The sequence below is a fragment of the Grammomys surdaster genome, unplaced genomic scaffold, assembly GCF_004785775.1.
Source record: "Grammomys surdaster isolate TR1022 unplaced genomic scaffold, NIH_TR_1.0 125982, whole genome shotgun sequence".
Taxonomy (NCBI): Eukaryota; Metazoa; Chordata; class Mammalia; order Rodentia; family Muridae; genus Grammomys; species Grammomys surdaster.
In genome coordinates this window covers 834172-853089 of record NW_021620798.1, presented here as the reverse complement: position 1 = coordinate 853089, position 18918 = coordinate 834172, and the positions used below count along the sequence as shown (strand labels likewise).

The following is an 18918-nucleotide window of genomic DNA, read 5'->3' as shown; positions in this document are numbered from 1 at the left end:
TCTCCAAATACCTAATCTGCTAGCCCCTAAAATTTCTACTTCCTGTACTACTTTTATCTCTGGTGGTCAAATACAAGTTTTTGAACATAACAAAATGTGATTATAGTTGCAGTGTCAAAGTAGATAGGCTTGCATATTAAACTTAGGGATGGGGACATGATATCATGTTAATCTTGTTGCAAGGTTTTTGCCCACAAAACAGAAGATGGAAACAATTTTTTCTCTCAGAATCTGAAATAATTCTCTAGTTGTATCAATTGCTAACTTGCATGTTAACAACATGTCCCCAACTTCTTCATCTGAAGTAAAATATAAATGGGAAGAAGTGTGGTTATATCAAAACACAAATAAATAGAAGTATTTGTAGTTAAAGCTTTGATTATTAGACTCTGTTGGATATGCACATCACTTGAGCCGCTTTCTTTTCCTATACCTATTTTCTTTAGAGGAAAAAAAAGATAGGGACATTCTTCTGCTTGGGGTGAGTGGATGTTTATTTTTGGTTTTGATTTTGAGACAGTCAAATTCATAGTGATTATCCTGCCTCAGCCTCTTAAGTGCTAGGACTACAGTGTGTACCACCATACCTGGCTGTTTAACACGACTAATCTATATTAGTGGAGTTGTTGAGTTCATCCTGATCTGTAGTTAACCTCCCATCTTCTGTCTTGCATGGGCAATGCCAAAGCCAACTCTGCAAATTAGGTCATTATTTCAGACATGGAAAAAGAATCTCTTAGATTTTCTAATTAAATTTTTACAACTTTGGATTTGTCAGTTTGAAAAATATGTGCTTTACCTAGGAAAAATTTAGCCTGCCTTTGTAAAGAGGTATCTATTATAAGAAAAATAGTGAAACTGAACAAATTTTGTTAGAAAAAAAGGAAATCAACCTTCTAATTCAGAGGCAAATGGTTTACCACCAAATGTTTTCTCACTGTATTACCTTTGGCTAGATCTTTTGATCTATAGCTGCCCAAGGAACACTCAGTCCTTTCATAATGTGTCTGTACAATTAAATAGGAAAGTTACTTACTTCAGGTACATTAGTGATTTGTAACAGACCTTGAACAAAGCTCTCCGACCAGTGGATTTTGACAAACAGTGAAATAGTAGTTAGAGATTAACTTTAAAAAAAAACAAGAAGCATATTTTAGAATTATTTTATTTAAAATAGTACCCATCAACAAAATAATTATAAGTTGATATACAGGAAAACAGCAGCTGGCACATATAATAGACTATTTCTAACTAACTCTACTTTTACTTTAGTGACGTCTTTAAAACTAACATGTCATTTCTACTTCCAGTTCTCAAGGTTTCTTTTTAAATGTTTTACATCTGAGAGAATATTTACTTTTTCTTTTCTTTCTTTCTTTTTTCTTTTTTTTATGGTTTCTACATTTCTCTCTTTTCTACTGCAATTTTCCACCTTTTGTGCAATTGTGAACAAGGTAACGAACCGCCTCCCTTCCTCAGGAACATCTACTATCTTCATGCTTTCTCAAACTTCCAGCAATCACAGTTTCTCTTGGAGTGAATAAGGTGATTTCCTTTCTTAATGTACCAACTTGCTTGCATTCCCATTGCCTGACACCATTTCTGATTCTTCATAAAAAGTTATTTCTCATGATCCATTTTTATACTCTATTGATACTTAAAATATTTTATCATTTCTTTTTGATCATTTTATTCACCTTCTGAATTGTCATACTGGAGAGGGAGTAATTTTCAAAAACTTAAACTATAACTTTTTAATTTGAGGTATGCCATATAGTAGCCATGATGTTAGAACTAGCCTGTTCACCAGGGCAAGAGTATTTTGCACAAATTTCTCCCTTTTGACACACCCAGAGCACCAGCACAACTCTCAGAGGTGTTCACCAAAAGGATGGTAAGGTTCACTAATCACGCCATATTGACTCATCTTACCATATAACCTACAATGCCATTCCAGAGACCCAAATTTTCCACATACTGCTAATGTCTGTTTACTTCTACTACCAAGAAAAAAAACAGTTTGAGTTGGAGACTTTCTTGGTCCTTTAAATGTATTCATTTGAATGTTATGCATTTGTTGTATAGTAAAAGTAATTTGTACTTTGGGGCCAGGAAAGTAGTCTGTAGGAAATGATTTCTTTTCTTTTTTTCCTACATTTTTATCACCAGGTAGGTTAACCTATCTTCAAATGCTTTAAGTATTTTTGCCTCACTATTACAGAGAAATCTGAGCTGTAGAAGGGCATCTGACTCATTATCCGCCAGACCTTCAGTCAGACCTCTTCTTTTACGAACATTCTCAGACGAATCTAATATATTGTAACAGGTACCTAGTGTTAAACAAGTGGGCTGGCTTTTTAAAGAAACAGATTAACAGCATTATAAAGAAAAAATGAAAATCACTCTTTAAATTTTCTCTGCTGTTGGTGTGGTGAACTTTATACTATTCTTTGTAAAAATATAAAGATGCATTGCTTGGAATATGGGGAAATTTATACTTTAAATTTGATCAGACCCATAGTAAACTTTCTGACATTTTCAGAGCTGAAGTTAATACACTATATTTAATTTGTGGAGGGAAATTGTCATAATGATTCCATCATGTGGAAATGCTTGATTCTCATCTAGAAATTAGATAATTTTGACTTACAAAGATCATTGGAAAAATTGGAAATAAATATTCCAAAATTGCATCTGTATAATACCAAGTCAGTTTAGCATTGCATGTTTTTTCTGGGAACTATGTGAAAATAATCAAATGTGTTTGTACCTTCATGTGCTGTGTCTGTTTGTGTGTGTAGGTATATACTTTCAATGTCCTTGTAAATGTCTAATCCCCAAATATATGTTAACAATCCAGTGTTCTCTAATTATAACATTTTTTAATGTCAAGTTTTATTCAAGCTAAATGTTTCAACTCTCAGAGGTAAAAAAATTTTCTAGCCATTCAGGGGGATGCATGCTTAATGACAAAATGTTTCCTAATTCATGATTCTAGAATAATTTATTTTATAACATCATTTGATTTACCTCAGATATTTTAGAGGAATTAACATATCATGAGAGGAACCATAGAACTCAGAATGACTCCTTTCATGTGCACTCTATATTTTCTACTGCAGAGCGCTCTAACACTTCAGGTCCTGAAAGGTATTTTATCCATTCAAGGAAATTTGTAGTAATTCATAAATAATTCGCTTATAAGTTTGTCTACTTACAAACAACTCAGCACAGTTTATTCATGGCTGATTTTTATGTACACATAAAAAACAGTCATCATGGATAAAATTGTGGAACAATTCACTTCGAATCTGTTGTTCCACCTTAGCCTGTTTTAATGGATTGAATCTGTTGGTTCTTTCGTCTCCTATCATTCACCATATTCTGTATCCACAGTGTTATTTGGAAGCAGTGTACTGTAGTCAGCATGTGTCACACATGTTTTAATGACTCACCTGCATGTGTTTCTCCTTAGTAATGAGTTGACTTCTTAGTAGCCTTCAAAGTCTTTGACATTTGCTTCAGATTGCTTTGCCCTAAGTAAGTCACAAGAAGCATTTCAGCTGTGTGTTTGCATATAATATTGTATCCCCCTGGATTGCTTTCTTTAGCTTGGTCTGTGTTTGGGGTCTCTGCTGGGTAGCAGACACTGCTACTGCTTTTGGCCTCTCCAGGGCCTCAACTACTACATTATGGGCCTCAACTACTACATTATCTAGAACTTAAGAATTTTAAAAAGAAATGTTTCCATTTCTAATGTAGTTAATTGTTCCAGGAATTGGTTTTCATGGGGCATTATTTCTTCTCCAAGGAAAATATTTAGCAACTTACCCACTGAGCTTGTTCCTTGGTTGGTAAGGGAACAACCTGGTTTCTTTCACATGTTCTCAGTGTAAGTGGCAACCTTATTTTGGTCAAAATCACTATGACTTGAAAACAGAGAAGCATGAATAGGAATTGAGGGTATTCTAATGGATTTATAGTCTAAAATTATGTTAAGAAAGATGTCCCAGAATGGGAATAAAATAGTACTTTTTTTTTTAAAAGACCTTCAATTACTGTTGTTAAAATTTTTTGAGTTTTAGAACATCAGGATGATACAACAGGTAAAGGTGCTTACTACCAAACCTGAAAATCAGAGTTCAATCCCTGGGACCCACATGATGAAAGGAGAAAATGACTCCTAAAGGCTGATCTCTGATCTCCATATATGCATTTTTACATGCGCATACACGTACACACACACACACACACTCACACATTAAATATTTTCAAAACCTTAAAAAAATTTCAAGCTTGATTTTAGCATGGAGAAGCAAAGGTATGTCTCCTTTCTTGACACATAACTTCAGCATTTATATTCAAAGATCAGATTGTTATTATACCCCATCCTAGTCACAGTATGCAGATATTTAGAGAAGAGAGAAATCTACAGATTTATTAGGGAAAATTCTCTGGTGCTTCTTTTAAATACATGATGAATAAGAAAAAGAAGAGTCATTTGAATCACAGTAAATTATTTACCAAAAAGAAAAAAAAACTTTGATATTTTTGTGGTGGTTCTTTTAGTAAAGGAGTATTTTCATTCATAAACTGAACATCTCAAAATTCACAAATCCAGGAATTGGGGAAGTATAGTCTTGACTATACTGGCATAGGGACCTGAGTTCAGTCCCCTGTAGCCACATAAGAAGCCAGGTACACTGGTGCACTTTTAATCCTGGCGCTGGGAAGGCAGAGAATTTCTTAGAAGGTACAAACAAGAGTATTCTTGGAGCTCACTGCCTAGTCAGTCTAATTCATTGGCAAGCTCCAGATTCCATTGAGAGACTGTCTCAAAAACCAGGGTGAGGGCTAAGTGCAATGCCACACATTTAATCTCAGCACATAAGAGGCAAAGGTAGGTGGATCTCAGTGAGCTCAAGGCCAGTAGGGGCTACATAATGAATTCCTGCCTGACAGTAATATATAAGGTGAATGACACCTAAGCATGACACCAGAGGTTAACCTTTGTCTTCTACATGCTTGTGCACACACATGCATGTGTACTCATGCACACACATACATAAACAAATACCCCCAAATAATTCATACACCATTTTACTAGATTCTAGAAATAAAACTAACATGTTTCTGTATGCAAGTAGCTCCTACTTTAATAGGTAATCCCAATGGGAAAATCTTACTAAGAGAACCCTGGAGCAATCCAAAAGCAAAGAGCAAGCCTGAGCTATTCAGCTGACAGACGAAGAAAACATTAGAAATCTGGTATTGTTTCTCTTTTCTCTCCTGCATGTGAATAAAACTTGGCAGTTTTGTTAAAAACAGTTGTGTTACTCTCATAACAAAATTTACTACTTGGTTTATTCTTGAAAATGTTAAACAGATGGTTATATATTGTTACCACAATAAATTTTGTAACTCTCTATATTTTAACCTTTTCAGAATCCGAATCTTGAACTGCCTATGTTATTGTCCTACAAGCATATTGACCGTGGTTGCAGCTAAAGAAAGAAAGCATGAAGGAACAACTACAAAAGATATTAACTCAGGATACTCAATATGAAACAAAAACCACTCTCATGTGTAGGGTTCAGAATAAATGTTCATTAAAGTACCAAATAACTCTCTTAAACAATTACAATTATTGTAAGTAGCCATTATGGCCAAAGTTAAGAATTATATGAAAGTTTAAAGTAAGCATACTTAGAATTCTGGATTTAAATAGATTAATGTAACTACGAAATGGGTGCTCCTTTAACCCATTGACTTTGTGAATGGATTTAAATAGTAGTATAAAGTAGAAGTCATGTAATGGGAATGAGCGGATTTTGCTATAAGTGTTACTTTTTGCCTGGCAGAAGACATAGACTGTTTGTATCACATTTCTCATTCCTGCTGAATGATTATCTTTTGTTTTCCACACACAAAAGGAATACTTGAAAATACAGGACTAAATGATATTACTGCATCAGACAAAATAGATCATCATTTTTGTCAATCATAGGCTAATTGTCTTGGTCTAATATCCTCTCTAAAAAGTACCTTGCATACTTGTGTGATACTGTTAATCTGGGTATTGTAGAAACAGGGGTGGAAAGGTTATTTGGTGTGTTTTCTTCTAAATTACAAACCACGTATGTATTTAAGACTACTAAACTTGAAAATAAAATATTTCAGTCTCTTGGTAATAGCCCCTCAAAACAGTTAAGTAGAAAGATTTCCAGTGTTAGTTTTGCTGGGTAATGCATTAACATGTGTTAAATATTTATATAAATGTTAATGCCATTCTTAACATCAGCATTTTATAATGTTATGTGGCAAAGATGGGAAGAATGGCTTATTTTCAACTACTAACGGTTTTTGTTTGAAGGAGATTGTTTTTGTGCATATCTACAGCACTTTGTTTTTAAGTTACCAATTTTGAAAGAGAGGTCTATTCCAAAACCCTGTAGAGCCACAACTCTTTGGACATGAATGTTGTTTCCTATAGATAAGTGGGCCAGGGAAATGGTCTAATTCTAAACTATGCGATGGACCTTGGTAAGATCCTCAAACTGCTGGACCAGGAAGAGGTTTTAGCCTCTAATAGGTTCTCTTAAAACATTAAAGTGTGAAATGTCTTTACTTGATAGAAGGACCACATTTGACAGATAGGCTAAAATGATGTTTAGAAAATATTTTTCTATCAGTTTCCAATTTTTTTTGTCTTTCTGATGTGCTTGTACTATTTAATGTTTATATTGTACTTTGATTTAGAAACATATTAGAGTCATTGTCTTCCAGTATATTTATATAGTCCATATGGCACATTTGATTCTTCCATGTATTTGTGTGGATGTTTAGGTGTAATTTTTCTTCAGTTCTAAAAAGGCCATAATTTCAGTTATCAGAAACCATTCCATAATTTTGTAACGTAATTTGTTCTCATCTATCAGTATTACTTTTGAGTACTTTGTTAGGTGTCAGTCACAGCTTAAGTGAGCTGTGTGTGCTCTTGTAGCCTGTATTTGAGGTAATCTGCGGAAAGCAAAGTCTTTCTATTCTTTGCCTATTCCAAAGAGCTAAAACATCTAACCCAGGAAAGCTTTGCTGTTTTCTTATTGTTGTCATTGTTGTTGCTGCTGTAAGTTATTATTTTGCATCAGAACTGTAAGGACTGTGAACAAATATAAGAGCCAAATAGAGAGCTTAGTTAATGCAGAATGATTGAGGGATTGATAAAATCAGGATATTGAGGGTAGTAGAAATAAAACTGACTATGTGTGACTTGTTGCAGAAGAAATAAATCTAAATAAGCAAGTGAGGGATATTTAGAGTCATGCCTCAGTTAACCGTTACATTTTACACTGCACTTCAAATCAGAGGAACCTGGGTTTGCTTTTTGAAAGATTTTTATTAGTGATCTAAAACATGGCTAGCATGGGATTAGAAGATGAAGCAATTTGAAATGAGCCATCCAGTATTCCTAGGACTATATTTTAACTACTCTTATGTAAGTAGAGGGCAAGAAATCTAACAGTAGGACCATATTACCATAATTTGAATAATAATTTTTGAGCTATCAAAATGTCTATGTAATTTTCCAAATTGTTGTCTATTGTTTGAGGATGTTGCCTATTAAACAAAAAAAATCCATTCCATATCTACTACATATACACCAGCAACAGTATAAATGTAAGCCTAAATTTGCAAAAGTCATAATTTAGTGATGGAATTTTTGATAACATGCAGTATATAAATGTGCAGATTTTATGCAATGTTGATAAAATCATTTTTCAGCTTGTAAAATGGAACTGCAATCTTACATTTTTCACTTAAGCAGTTTTTTACATCAACTTTGTTGCTTTCTAAAATGAACATGAATGCCATCTTTTATGAATGCAACTTGCCTTTTTCATTACAGAAATTTTCGTTTGATGTAATCAATAAACTTTGGTATGATACAATGGGTATTTTAATGTCTTTTTGTTTTTGAAAGTATTAATTTTATATCAAAATATTATGGATGCAGTTTAGTGATAGGAAGTTTCTGATTTTCTGTTTGCATCTACATACATTTTGCAAAAGGTTGCTACAACAGTTCCATGAGTTCAACTGATGTTTCATGGCAATACCTAATTTGAGGTGGGTAAGATAATTGTGAGACTTTTCAATAAAACTATTATCTTAAAACTGTATAAAGATCCAGCCAGGATGTAGCTATGATCCAGTGTGTATTGAGCATGCATTAGGTCTCAGGTTTGATCCCTAGCACAAAAAAAAGTATGGAGCCCCAGCTTGATAAATTCATATTAAATGTCCACAGTATGCTGCCTATACATACTGGAGTGTGATGTATGTTCCATATGACCTGCATTTTCAACCCTTTGAAGCTAATTGATTCTTTTTTGTTTGTTTTGTCTTGTTTTGTTTTGTTTTGTTTCAAAACAGGGTTTCTCTGTGTAGCCCTGGCTGTCCTGGAACTCACTCTGTAAACCAGGCTGGCTTTAAACTCAGATCCACCTGCCTCTACCAAGCACTAGGATTAAAAGTGTGTACTACCACCACCTTATTGAAACCATTACATTCTAAAGTAGCCAGAAGCTTTGTTGTCGTTTGAAAGTTAGTCCAAAAACTATCATATTTGCAGCTCCCACCATGCTTCCTTATTGCTCAGGCTACACCCAGACCTTGAGGAAGACCTCTTTCTGGAAAACTGCTTAGCTGTCAATAAGCTAGTCACTTCACCTAAATCTGACTGTGTTGCATTTTACACTGTTTGTCACTTCATTTTGGTAACTTTCAATTTGATTAGCATTCTGCTTATTTTATATTTCCTTTTTGTTGTAGGAAATGTGCAGTATTCAGAAGCAAGAGCTAAAAGAAAGTTTCAGACACTATTATACAGTGTGCTGGAAGCCAAATTAGTTAAGGGATCTGATTTGCAAAATGTTGTTTGCTTCTCAGGTGGAAGCATAGTTATTTTTCTGTTAAAGGCTTGCTTATTGCTCCGACACTAGTTACTAAACACTTGCCATTCACCAATGTTTCACATATATGTAATATACCTACCTTTTAACTTACTGAAACCAGTCTCTCAGGATTCCTTTTCTTTCCCCATTCAACCTTATGGGTTATTCTGTCTCCCTGCTTTGTCTGCCTCTGTGAGGTCTGAGTGATTTGACTCCTTCCACAAGAAACACATGCAAAGGTTATGGGTGAAGTACTGGATGCATACTAATGAAGCCAGAAGACAAGGGTTCTTTGACTAGTTATCAGGAAAAAAGAGGGGGTAGCATTAGTTTGCTGCTCTTTTACTTACATTTTCCCCTTCATTGGGTGGGCAAGGAACCAGAGCTCAGTATCTTAACTCATCCTTGGTTCTATAGAAATGTTCTCCCCCACTTGGAGCCCTGTCTATCTACTGGAGGTGGACCCATCAAGTTTCCTTTTCCCAATGTTGGACATTTTGGCTAAGGTTACCCCCACTAAGTCCTGAGAGTCTCTCACTTCCCAGGACACTGGGACTTTCTAGAGGTTCACCTCACCTCCCACCCCACCCCAGGCTGCATATTTCCATTCATTCTTCTGGCCCTCTGTTCTTCTCTCCTGTCCCCTCCCATACCTGATCTTGTCCACCTTTTTTCTCCTTCCGCTTCTCCTTTCCAACCCAGATCCTTTCCTCTGTCTCCTGTGATTATTTTGTTTCCCCTTCTATGTGGGATTGAAGCATCTTCACTTGGGCCTTCCTACTTGCTAAACATCGTAAGGTCTGTGGGTTGTATCCTAGGTATCCTGTACTTTTTGGCTCCTATGCACTTACCAGTGAGTACATACTATGCTTTTCCTTTTGGGTCTGGGTTACCTCACTCAGGATGATATTTTCATCCATTTGCCTGCAAAATTCATGATGTCCTCATTTTTTTTCAGATCTAGATTACTCCGTTTTTTAATTTATTTTTTTAAATCAAATCATAATTTTTACTTATTCACACAGGGGTTATAAACACAAAAAGGCAGGACGCGGGGAAGGGGATGACACTGGAGCATGGGTGTTCAGGGAGAGTACAGATATCTTTCAGAACATGGTATCGGATGTCCTCATTTTTAATAGCTGAATAGTATTTCATCGTATAAGTGAATTACATTTTCTGTATCTGTTCTTCCATTGTGGGACTTCAGGGTTGTTTCCAGCTTCTGACTATCACAAAGAAGGTCGCTATGAACATAATGGAATATGTGCCCCTGGGGCATGGTAGAACATTTTTGAGGGTATATGCCCAGGAGTGGTATAGTTACGTCTTCAGGTAGAACAGTTTGCAATTTTCTGAGGAACCTCCAAATTGATTTCCAGAGTGGTTGTACCAGTTTACAGTTCTACCAGCAATGGGGGAGTATTCCTCTTCACATCCTAGCCAGCATATGCTGTCACCTGAGTTTTTGATCTTAGCTATTCTGATTGGTGTAAGGTTGTTTTGATTTGCATTTCCCTGATGACTAAGGACTTTGAACATTTCTTTAAGAGCTTCTTGGCCATTTGAGATTTCTCTGTTGAGAATTCTGTTTAGTTCTATACCCCAATTTTTCATTGGGTTATTTGGATTGTTGGAGGTTAACTTATTGACTGTAGGGTTAGTGAAGATCTTTCCCCAATATTTAGGTTGCCAATTTGTCCTGTTGACAGTATCCTTTGCCTTACAGAAACTTTGCAGTTTCATGAGGTCCCATTTATCAATTGTTGATCTTAGAGCCTGAGCCATTGGAGTTCTGTTCATGAAATTTTCCCCTGTGCCAAGGAGTTCAAGGCTCTTTCCCACTTTCTCTATTAGATTCAGTGTATCTGGTTTTATGGTGAGGTCCTTGATGACTTGAGCTTTGTGCAAGGTGATAAATATGGAGAATTTCTGACCCAGAATTGTTTCCATCTAAAAAAACTGCAGGGATAAAAATGGAGAAGAAACTGAAGGAAAGATGATCCAGTGACTGACCCAACTTGGGATCTACCTAATGGGGTGGGGGTCACCAAGGCCTGACACTATTACTGATGCCATGATGTGCTTACACACAGGAGTCTAGCATCACTGTTCTCTGAGAGGTCCTACCAGCAGCTCATGAGACAGAGGGGATACTTCAACCATTGGACTGAACTTGGGGACCCTATGGTTGAATTAGGGGAAGGATTGAAAAAGCTTAAGGGGAGTATGACCCCATAGGAAGATCAGCAGTCTTAACTAGCCCAGAGCCCTGGGAGCTCCCAAAGACTAAACCACCAACCAGGCAGCATACACAGGCTGATCCGAGGCCCGGAGCACATATATAGCAGACAATCTGCCTGGTCTGGCCTCAGTGGGAGAAGAATGCACCTAATCTTCAAGAGACTTGAGGCCCCAGGGAAGGGGAATGCCTGGGGGTTGGGGAGAGGGAGAGCACCCTCCCTGAGGCAAGGGGAAGGAGGAATGGGATGGGAAACTGTGGGAGGAGGGACCAGGGCAGGGGTAAATGGCTGGATTGTAAATACATAATTTTATAAAAGAAAAACATTCTTCTATTGATTAAGCAAAATCTGATCGCAGGGATCTTAGGAGCAAGTACTGAAAGCAAGTTGATGGCTAAAGTGATCAGTGTACCACAGGGTGGGCCAGAAGTCCTGCTAGCAGTAAGTCTTTGGCCCTTTGGGTAGGGGAGAACAAAACATATATATTGCTAAATCACGTGCTGCTGCCTTGGTTTCTTCATGAACTGCCAAGAACATGCTTTCTATTAGTAAAGCTGCCAAATGTTTAGATCCTCATTTAGGTAAAAGTGTTCTAATCACATGTTTACTAATCCCAACATCCTGAGAAGATACTGATAGTTCCCATATGCTCAGTGAGGAAACTGAGTCACAAACACTAAGGTTGCATAGTCTATTAGACCCAAATTTTGGATTCAGGTGTTGTGGCTAAGAGTCTGTACACCTAACTAGGACACTATATTCTCATGCCATCCCCCAATGACATCATAAATTAACAAGCCACCAAAATATTAACCAGGAGAAAACATCAAACACCCAAACCAGAGGATTTGTGTATAATAATGCACATGTAATCTTCAGCATTATCAAGATTCTGAAAGACCGAGACTGAGAAACTCCCAGATAAGGAAACCAACCATTAAGCGTGTGATCTTACTTGAATCTTACTACAACTTGAATGACTAGAGTATATCGATTCTTTTAATATAAAATACATAGGTAGCCTCACGTAGCCTGGGCTGGCCCTAATATAGCCCAGGCTGACCTCAGTCTCCTTTTACTTTTGCATATAATTGTTTAAATATGTATAAACCATGATGCATGTGTGGAAGTGAGAGGACAGCGTGTGGGAATGAGTTCTCTCTTGTGAATTCTTGAACTCAGATCGTCAGGCTTGGTAGCAAGCACCTTGAACTTCTAATCCTTCTGCATTCAACTTTTAAGTATGGAGATTACAGGCATGCACCACAATGCCTGGTTTTAAGTAGTGCTAGAGATAGAACTTGGAGCTTTGTGTATGTTTGACAAGTACTCTGCCAACTGAGCTAGACCCCCAGCCACACATCAATGGCAATTATTTGAAGCTAGCCTGCTTTATTTTGGGGGATCTAGGTGAAAAGCATGTGGGACTCTTTTGCTCTATTTTTGCAACAAATCTTGGATTATTTAAGTATATTAAACAAAAAATATGAATCATAAAATGCTAGTGGGAAAAATAAGCTAACCACAGAAGACTGCATAGCACTTATATAGTATATTCACTTAATTCATTTCAACTTCACAGTATCCCTGTATAGAGACTATAAAACTTCAGATTCTTACAAGTCAAGGCCAAGGTAAAATCATTATCTTCTCTCTGGTCCTGTAGAATAGAAAAGTATAACACATGCGTTTCCTGCTCTGTACACCCTGTAGGTGAAGGGATACTTACATAATTCCCTGACAGACATAGACCCTATATATTCTATTTGCCAGTTCTTTACAGGGACATGTCCTGTCATAGAATCCATCTGTTAAGACCACAATACAGAACAGACCTCACATGGCAGGACAGCATGTAGGATATCAGAACATTTTACAGGAATGTCAGTGCCTTCATCCATTTGCCAACTAGTATTGGCTCCAAACTACACGATCAGCCTCCAGATTGTCCATACTTTGCTGAAGCCATCTGATTTCCAGGAGGACTAACTGGGCTGTGGGCTGCTACATGGAAAACTATCAGGGGTTCTGATTCCTGTTGCGTGTTTGTCTCCACATCTGTTTCTCCTACATAGCTGACTCAACACCTTCCAGTTTTTATTTTCCCATCTGGGTCATTCATAAGGTGGGGCCTCTGAATATAGCCCATCTGTCAGTACAGATTGTCTCATGAGCTACTACTATCCATATTGCTCTTCCCTAGGCCCATTAGCTACATTTTCCTTCTCTTTTCCCAATCACATGGTGTCTGTGTTCATTTGAATTACTACAGCTACCCATTCCTGTTTGTTGCTCCTACTCACACCATCTTTGTACCAAGCATATATAGGGATAACTGCTGTCCCTTTGAACAATTAATCTGGGTTATCTGCTGGTTCGATTATTAGAGATGTCTCGGTGGCTTGGAAGGATACTGGCTCCATGACAGCCTGTATGACACTGAAAAGGGGCTTGAAGACACTACACCAGGTTCCCATAAATACACATGTCACCTTAAATTTAACTCTGGGCCACGCTAGTAAGATACTTGGCTAGAAGTCCTTCGATTCATCCTTAATTGCATAAGCTATTTTTGTGGCTACCAAGGTAGGTCTGGTCATGAATTATACCTGCTGTAATGGTTTATGTGTATCCATCAATTAGTTTTATATTATAGCACAGTGTACCAAATTTCTGCCCCTTTCCATGCCTGAGATTCCATATTGGAAATCATTTGCTCAGGTTGTTTTTGCCTTAGCCTCCAGCTGTACCTTTCTAACCTTCTCATGACTTCTAACACAAAAGGGTGCTGGGATAATTGAACACACAGCTGTTTAGCCTGTCCTACAAATACCTTAGCCTCCTCAAGTACCTCTTGAGCCTTTCTGTCCCATTTCTATATGCCATCTATCTTTATCAAGTTCTATAGCGGATGGGCAACTTGGGCAAGGCAGAATGTAAAAATCTGCCAGCATCACAGGAACCTCAAAAATATTTGCTCTTACATTTACAGGCACTGGCTGTAATAGGATTTTCTCATCATACTCATCTTACTGGACCAGACTGCTGGCAGGAATTGCAGTCATGCCTGTCCCTTGGATTTTGTATGGATTAAAATCCCATTCTCATTCTTTTAGATTCCTCTGTATGTCTTTGTGATGTTTTTCTAAATCTAAAAAACACACAGATGTTAGCATGTTATCTATGTAATAAAACCCTATTACAAAGGATGGGACGTGATCAAAAAAGGTTTTAGGGCACCATCTTATAAAAAATAGTGGAACTGTGAAGGCATCCTTGGGGAAGTGCTTTTAAGGTCTGTTGTTAGCCACTCCAGATGAATAAAAATTGGTCTTGAACTCCAGCAGCTAGAAGAATACTAAGAAACACATTGCTTGTATCAATTGTCTGACATCCCCATCTTGAGACCTTGCTGCATTTTCCCACCCACTATGCTCTTATGGCTGGCTGGCTCAGGCTGTTTGGTTTATCCATGAGAGTGGCATGAGAGCTTGGTTGTACCACCCACTTGTTAGCCTGACCCTCGCCATAGAATGATAGACACTTGCCAGGCTGCCTTTGCCAGCCTACCTTGTTGAGCCAGAATAGGATAAAGACCCTTGAACTGTGGCTATAGCCACTTCAATGGTCTCTCCCTGAGCCACATCGAGCTTATGTGAGAAGCCCAGCCTAAGCAAGCATTTTCCACCCTAAGCATACTTGTTTTTCAAGCTTACTTTATTTTTGCAGGAGAGAAATGTACACAGTTTAAGTTAGGGGGATTATTGCCCACCGCTAGGATAAACTTGGTCCTTTTAGCTTGTACTCTTTCATCCTCATATCCATCCACTGCTGTTCATCATCCCTGGTGCGTTTGTGTGTTGTAATGAATTAAAGTGCACTCAGCTTCAGTATGCACCAAAGCCCAAGTATTTTGTATAGTAATAGCAAGACCAACAAGTTTATTATTTAACATAAGGTCTCTGCTTGCTGTATATAGCCCTCACTCCCTGACAACTTTGGTCACTCTTTCAAAGAAGCAGCTAAGGTGGTTCCCACCTTATAACATCTTCCTCCATGTCAGAAAGTGCAGTGATGACTACCTGTACCTCCCTGTCTTTCTTTCTTTTTTGTTTTGTTTTTATTGGCTATTTATTTACATTTCAAATGTTTTCCAATTTCTAGGTCTCCCCTTCTGAAACCCCCTATACTTTTCCCCCCTCCTCCTGCCTCTGTGCGGGTGCTCCTTCACCCACCCACTCCCACCTTCCCGCCCTGTCATTCCCCTACACTGGAGGATCAAACATCCTCAGGCCCAAGGGCCTGTCCTCCCACTAATGTCCAACAAGGCCATCCTCTGCCACATATTCTGCCAGAGCCATGGGTCCCTCCATGTGTACTCTTTGGTTGGTGGTCCAGTCCCCGGGAGATCCGGGGGATCTGGCCAGATGATACTGTTGCTCCCTCAATGGGGCTGCAAACCCCCTCAACTCCTTCAGTCCCTTCTCCAACTCCTCCATTGGGGACACTGTGTTCAGTCCAATGGTTGGCTGCAAACATCCTCTCCTGTATTTGTCAGTCTCTGGCAGAACCTCTCAAGAGACAACCATATCAGGCTCCTGTCAGCAAGCACTTCCCAACATCCACAATAGCTTCAGGTTTGACAACTCTATACGGGATGGATCCCCAAGTGGGGCAGTCTCTGGATGGCCTTTCCTTCAGTCTCTGATCCACACTTTGTCTCCATATTTCCTCCCGTGAGTATTTTGTTCCCCCTTCTAGGAAGCACTGAAGCACCCACATTTTGGTCTTCATTCTTCTTGGGCTTCATATGGTATGTGAATTGAATTGTGGGTATTCCAAACATTTGGGCTAATATCCACTTACCAGTGAGTGTATACCATGTGTGTTCTTTTGTGACTGAGTTACTTCACGATGATATTTTCAAGTTCCATCCATTTACCTAAGAATTTCTTGAATTCATTGTTTTTAATAGCTGAGTAATACACCATTTTGTAAATGGACCACATTTTTTTTTTTATCCATTCCCCTGTTGAAGGACATCTGGGTTCTTTCCAGCTTCTGGCTATTATAAATAACGCTACTATGAACATAGTAGAGCATATGTCCTTGTTATATGTTGGAGCATCTTCTGGGTATATGCCTAGGAGTGGTATAGCTGGGTCCTCAGGTAATGCTATGTCCAATTTTCTGAGGAACCGCCAGACTGATTTCCAGAGTGGTTGCACCATCTTGCAATCCCACCAACAATGGAGGAATGTTCCTCTTTCTCCACATCCTCACCAGCGTCTACTATCACCTGAGTTTTTGATCTTAGCCAGTCTGACTGGTGTGAGGTGGAATCTCAGGGTTGTTTTGATTTTCATTTCTCTGATGACTAAGGATGCTGAACATTGAATTCTTTGTTTAGCTCTATACCCCATTTTTAATAGAGTTATTTGGTTGTCTGGAGTCTAATTTCTTAAGTTCTTTGCATATATTGGATATTAGCCCTCTATAGGATGTAGGATTGGTAAAGATCTTTTGCCAATCTGTTGGTTGCCCTTTTGTCCTATTGACAGTGTCCTTTGCCTTACAGAAGCTTTGCAATTTTATGAGGTTCCATTTGTCAATTCTTGATCTTAGAACATAAGCCATTGGTGTTCTGTTCAGGAACTTTCCCCCTGTGACCACGTGTTCAAGGATTTTCCCCACTTTCTCTTCTATGAGTCTCAGTGTATCTGGTTTTATTTGTAAGTCCTTGGTCCACTTGGACTTGAGCTTTATACAGGGAGATAAGAATGGATCGCTTTGCATTCTTCTACTTATTGACCACCAGTTGAACCAGCACCATTTGTTAAAAATGATGTCTTTTTTCCCAATGGATGGTTTTAGCTCCTTTGTCAAAGATTGAGTGACCATAAGTGTGTGGGTTCATTTCTGGGTCTTCAATTCTATTCCATTAATCTTCCTGCCTGTCTCTGTACCAACACCATGCGGTGTTTTTTCACTATTGCTCTGTAGTACAGCTTGAGGTCAGGGTCGGTGATTCCTCCAGAAGTTGTTTTATTGGTGAGAATAGTTTTGCTATCCTGTTTTTTTGTGTGTGTTATTCCAAATGAATTTGAGAATTGCTCTTTCTAAATCTGTGAAGAATTGAGTTAGATTTTGATGGGGATTGTGTTGAATCTGTAGATTGCTTTTCAGCAAAATGGCCATTTTTACTATAGTAATCCTGGCAATCCACGAGCATGGGAGATCTTTCCATCTTCTGAGGTCTTCTTTGATTTCTTTTCTCAGAGACTTGAAGTTCTTGTTGTACAGATCTTTCACTTGTTTGGGTAGAGTCACACCAAGATATTTTATATTGTTAGTGACTATTGTGAAGGGTAGAAGCCCTTAAAATGGAAAAACAAAAAAACTTAAAGAATTACAGGAAAACACAACTAAACAGGTGAAGGAATTGAACAAAATCATCCAGGATCTAAAAATGGAAATAGAAACAATAAAGAAATCACAAAGGGAGACAACTCTGAAAATAGAAAACCTAGGAAAGAGATCAGAAGTCATAGATGCAAGCATCACCAATAGAATACAAGTGATAGAAGAGAGAATCTCAGGTACAAAGATACCATGGAAAACATTGACACAGCTGTCAAAGAAAATACAAAATGCAAAAAACTCCTAACACAAAACATCCAGGAAATCCAGGACACAATGAGAAGTCCAAACCTAAGGATAATAGGTATAGAAGAGAATGAAGACACCCAACTTAAAGGTCCAGTAAATATCTTCAACACAATTATAGAAGAAAACTTCCCTAACCTAAAGAAACAGATGCCCATGAACATACAAGAAGCCTACAAAACACCAAATAGATTGAACCAGAAAAGAAATTCCTCTCATCGAATAATAGTGAAAACATCAAATGCACAAAACAAAGAATATTAAAAGCAGTAAGAGAAAAAGGTAAAGTAACATATAAAGGCAGACCTATAAGAATTACATCAGACTTATCACCAGATACTATAAAAGTCAGAAAATCCTGGACAAACGTTATGCAGAACCTAAGAGAACACAAATGCCAGACCAGGCTACTATACCCAGAAAAATTCTCAATTACCATAGATGGAGAAACCAAGATATTCCATGACAAAATCAAGTTTGCACAATATCTTTCCACAAATCTAGCCCTACAAAGAATAATAGATGGAAAACACCAACACAAAGAGGGAAACTACAATCTAGAAAAAGCAAAAAAGTAATCTTCTTTCAACAAATCCAAAAGAAGATAGCCACACAAACATAAAAATAACATCAGAAATAACAGGAAGTAACAATCACTATTCCTTAATATCTTTTAACATCAATGGACTTAATTCCTCAATTAAAAGACATAGACTAACAGACTGGATACAAAAAGAAGACCCAGAATTTTCCTGTGTGGAGAAAAGACACATCAGTGTCAAAGACAGACATTACCTCAGAGTAAAGGGCTGGAAAACAATTTTCCAAACAAATGGTCCCAAGAAACAATCTGGAGTAGCCATTATAATATCTAATAAAATTAACTTTCAATGGAAATTATCAAAAAGGATAAGGAAAGACACTTCATATTCATTAAAGGAAAAATCTACCAAGAAGAACTCTCAATTCTGAATATCTATGCTCCAAATGCAAAAGGCAACCACATTCATATAAGAAACTTTACTAAAGCTCAGAGCACACATTGCACCTCACAC

General features: G+C 37.7%; 1 protein-coding gene across 2 annotated transcripts in view; it reads left to right on the top strand.

Annotated features, from left to right (window-relative positions):
* Positions 1–7955, top strand: part of Atp11c (ATPase phospholipid transporting 11C) — a 182689-nt gene extending 174734 nt beyond the window's left edge. Inside the window, exons 30-31 of one of the 2 annotated variants that reach the window (XM_028754138.1) lie at positions 2222–2326; positions 5446–7955. In XM_028754138.1, the coding sequence (XP_028609971.1) occupies positions 2222–2323 (102 nt within the window). In that variant the 3' untranslated portion in view covers positions 2324–2326; positions 5446–7955. The remainder of the gene's footprint in view (positions 1–2221; positions 2327–5445) is intronic. The other variant, XM_028754139.1, reaches the window with a different exon arrangement.
* Positions 7956–18918: the final 10963 nt, after the last annotated feature.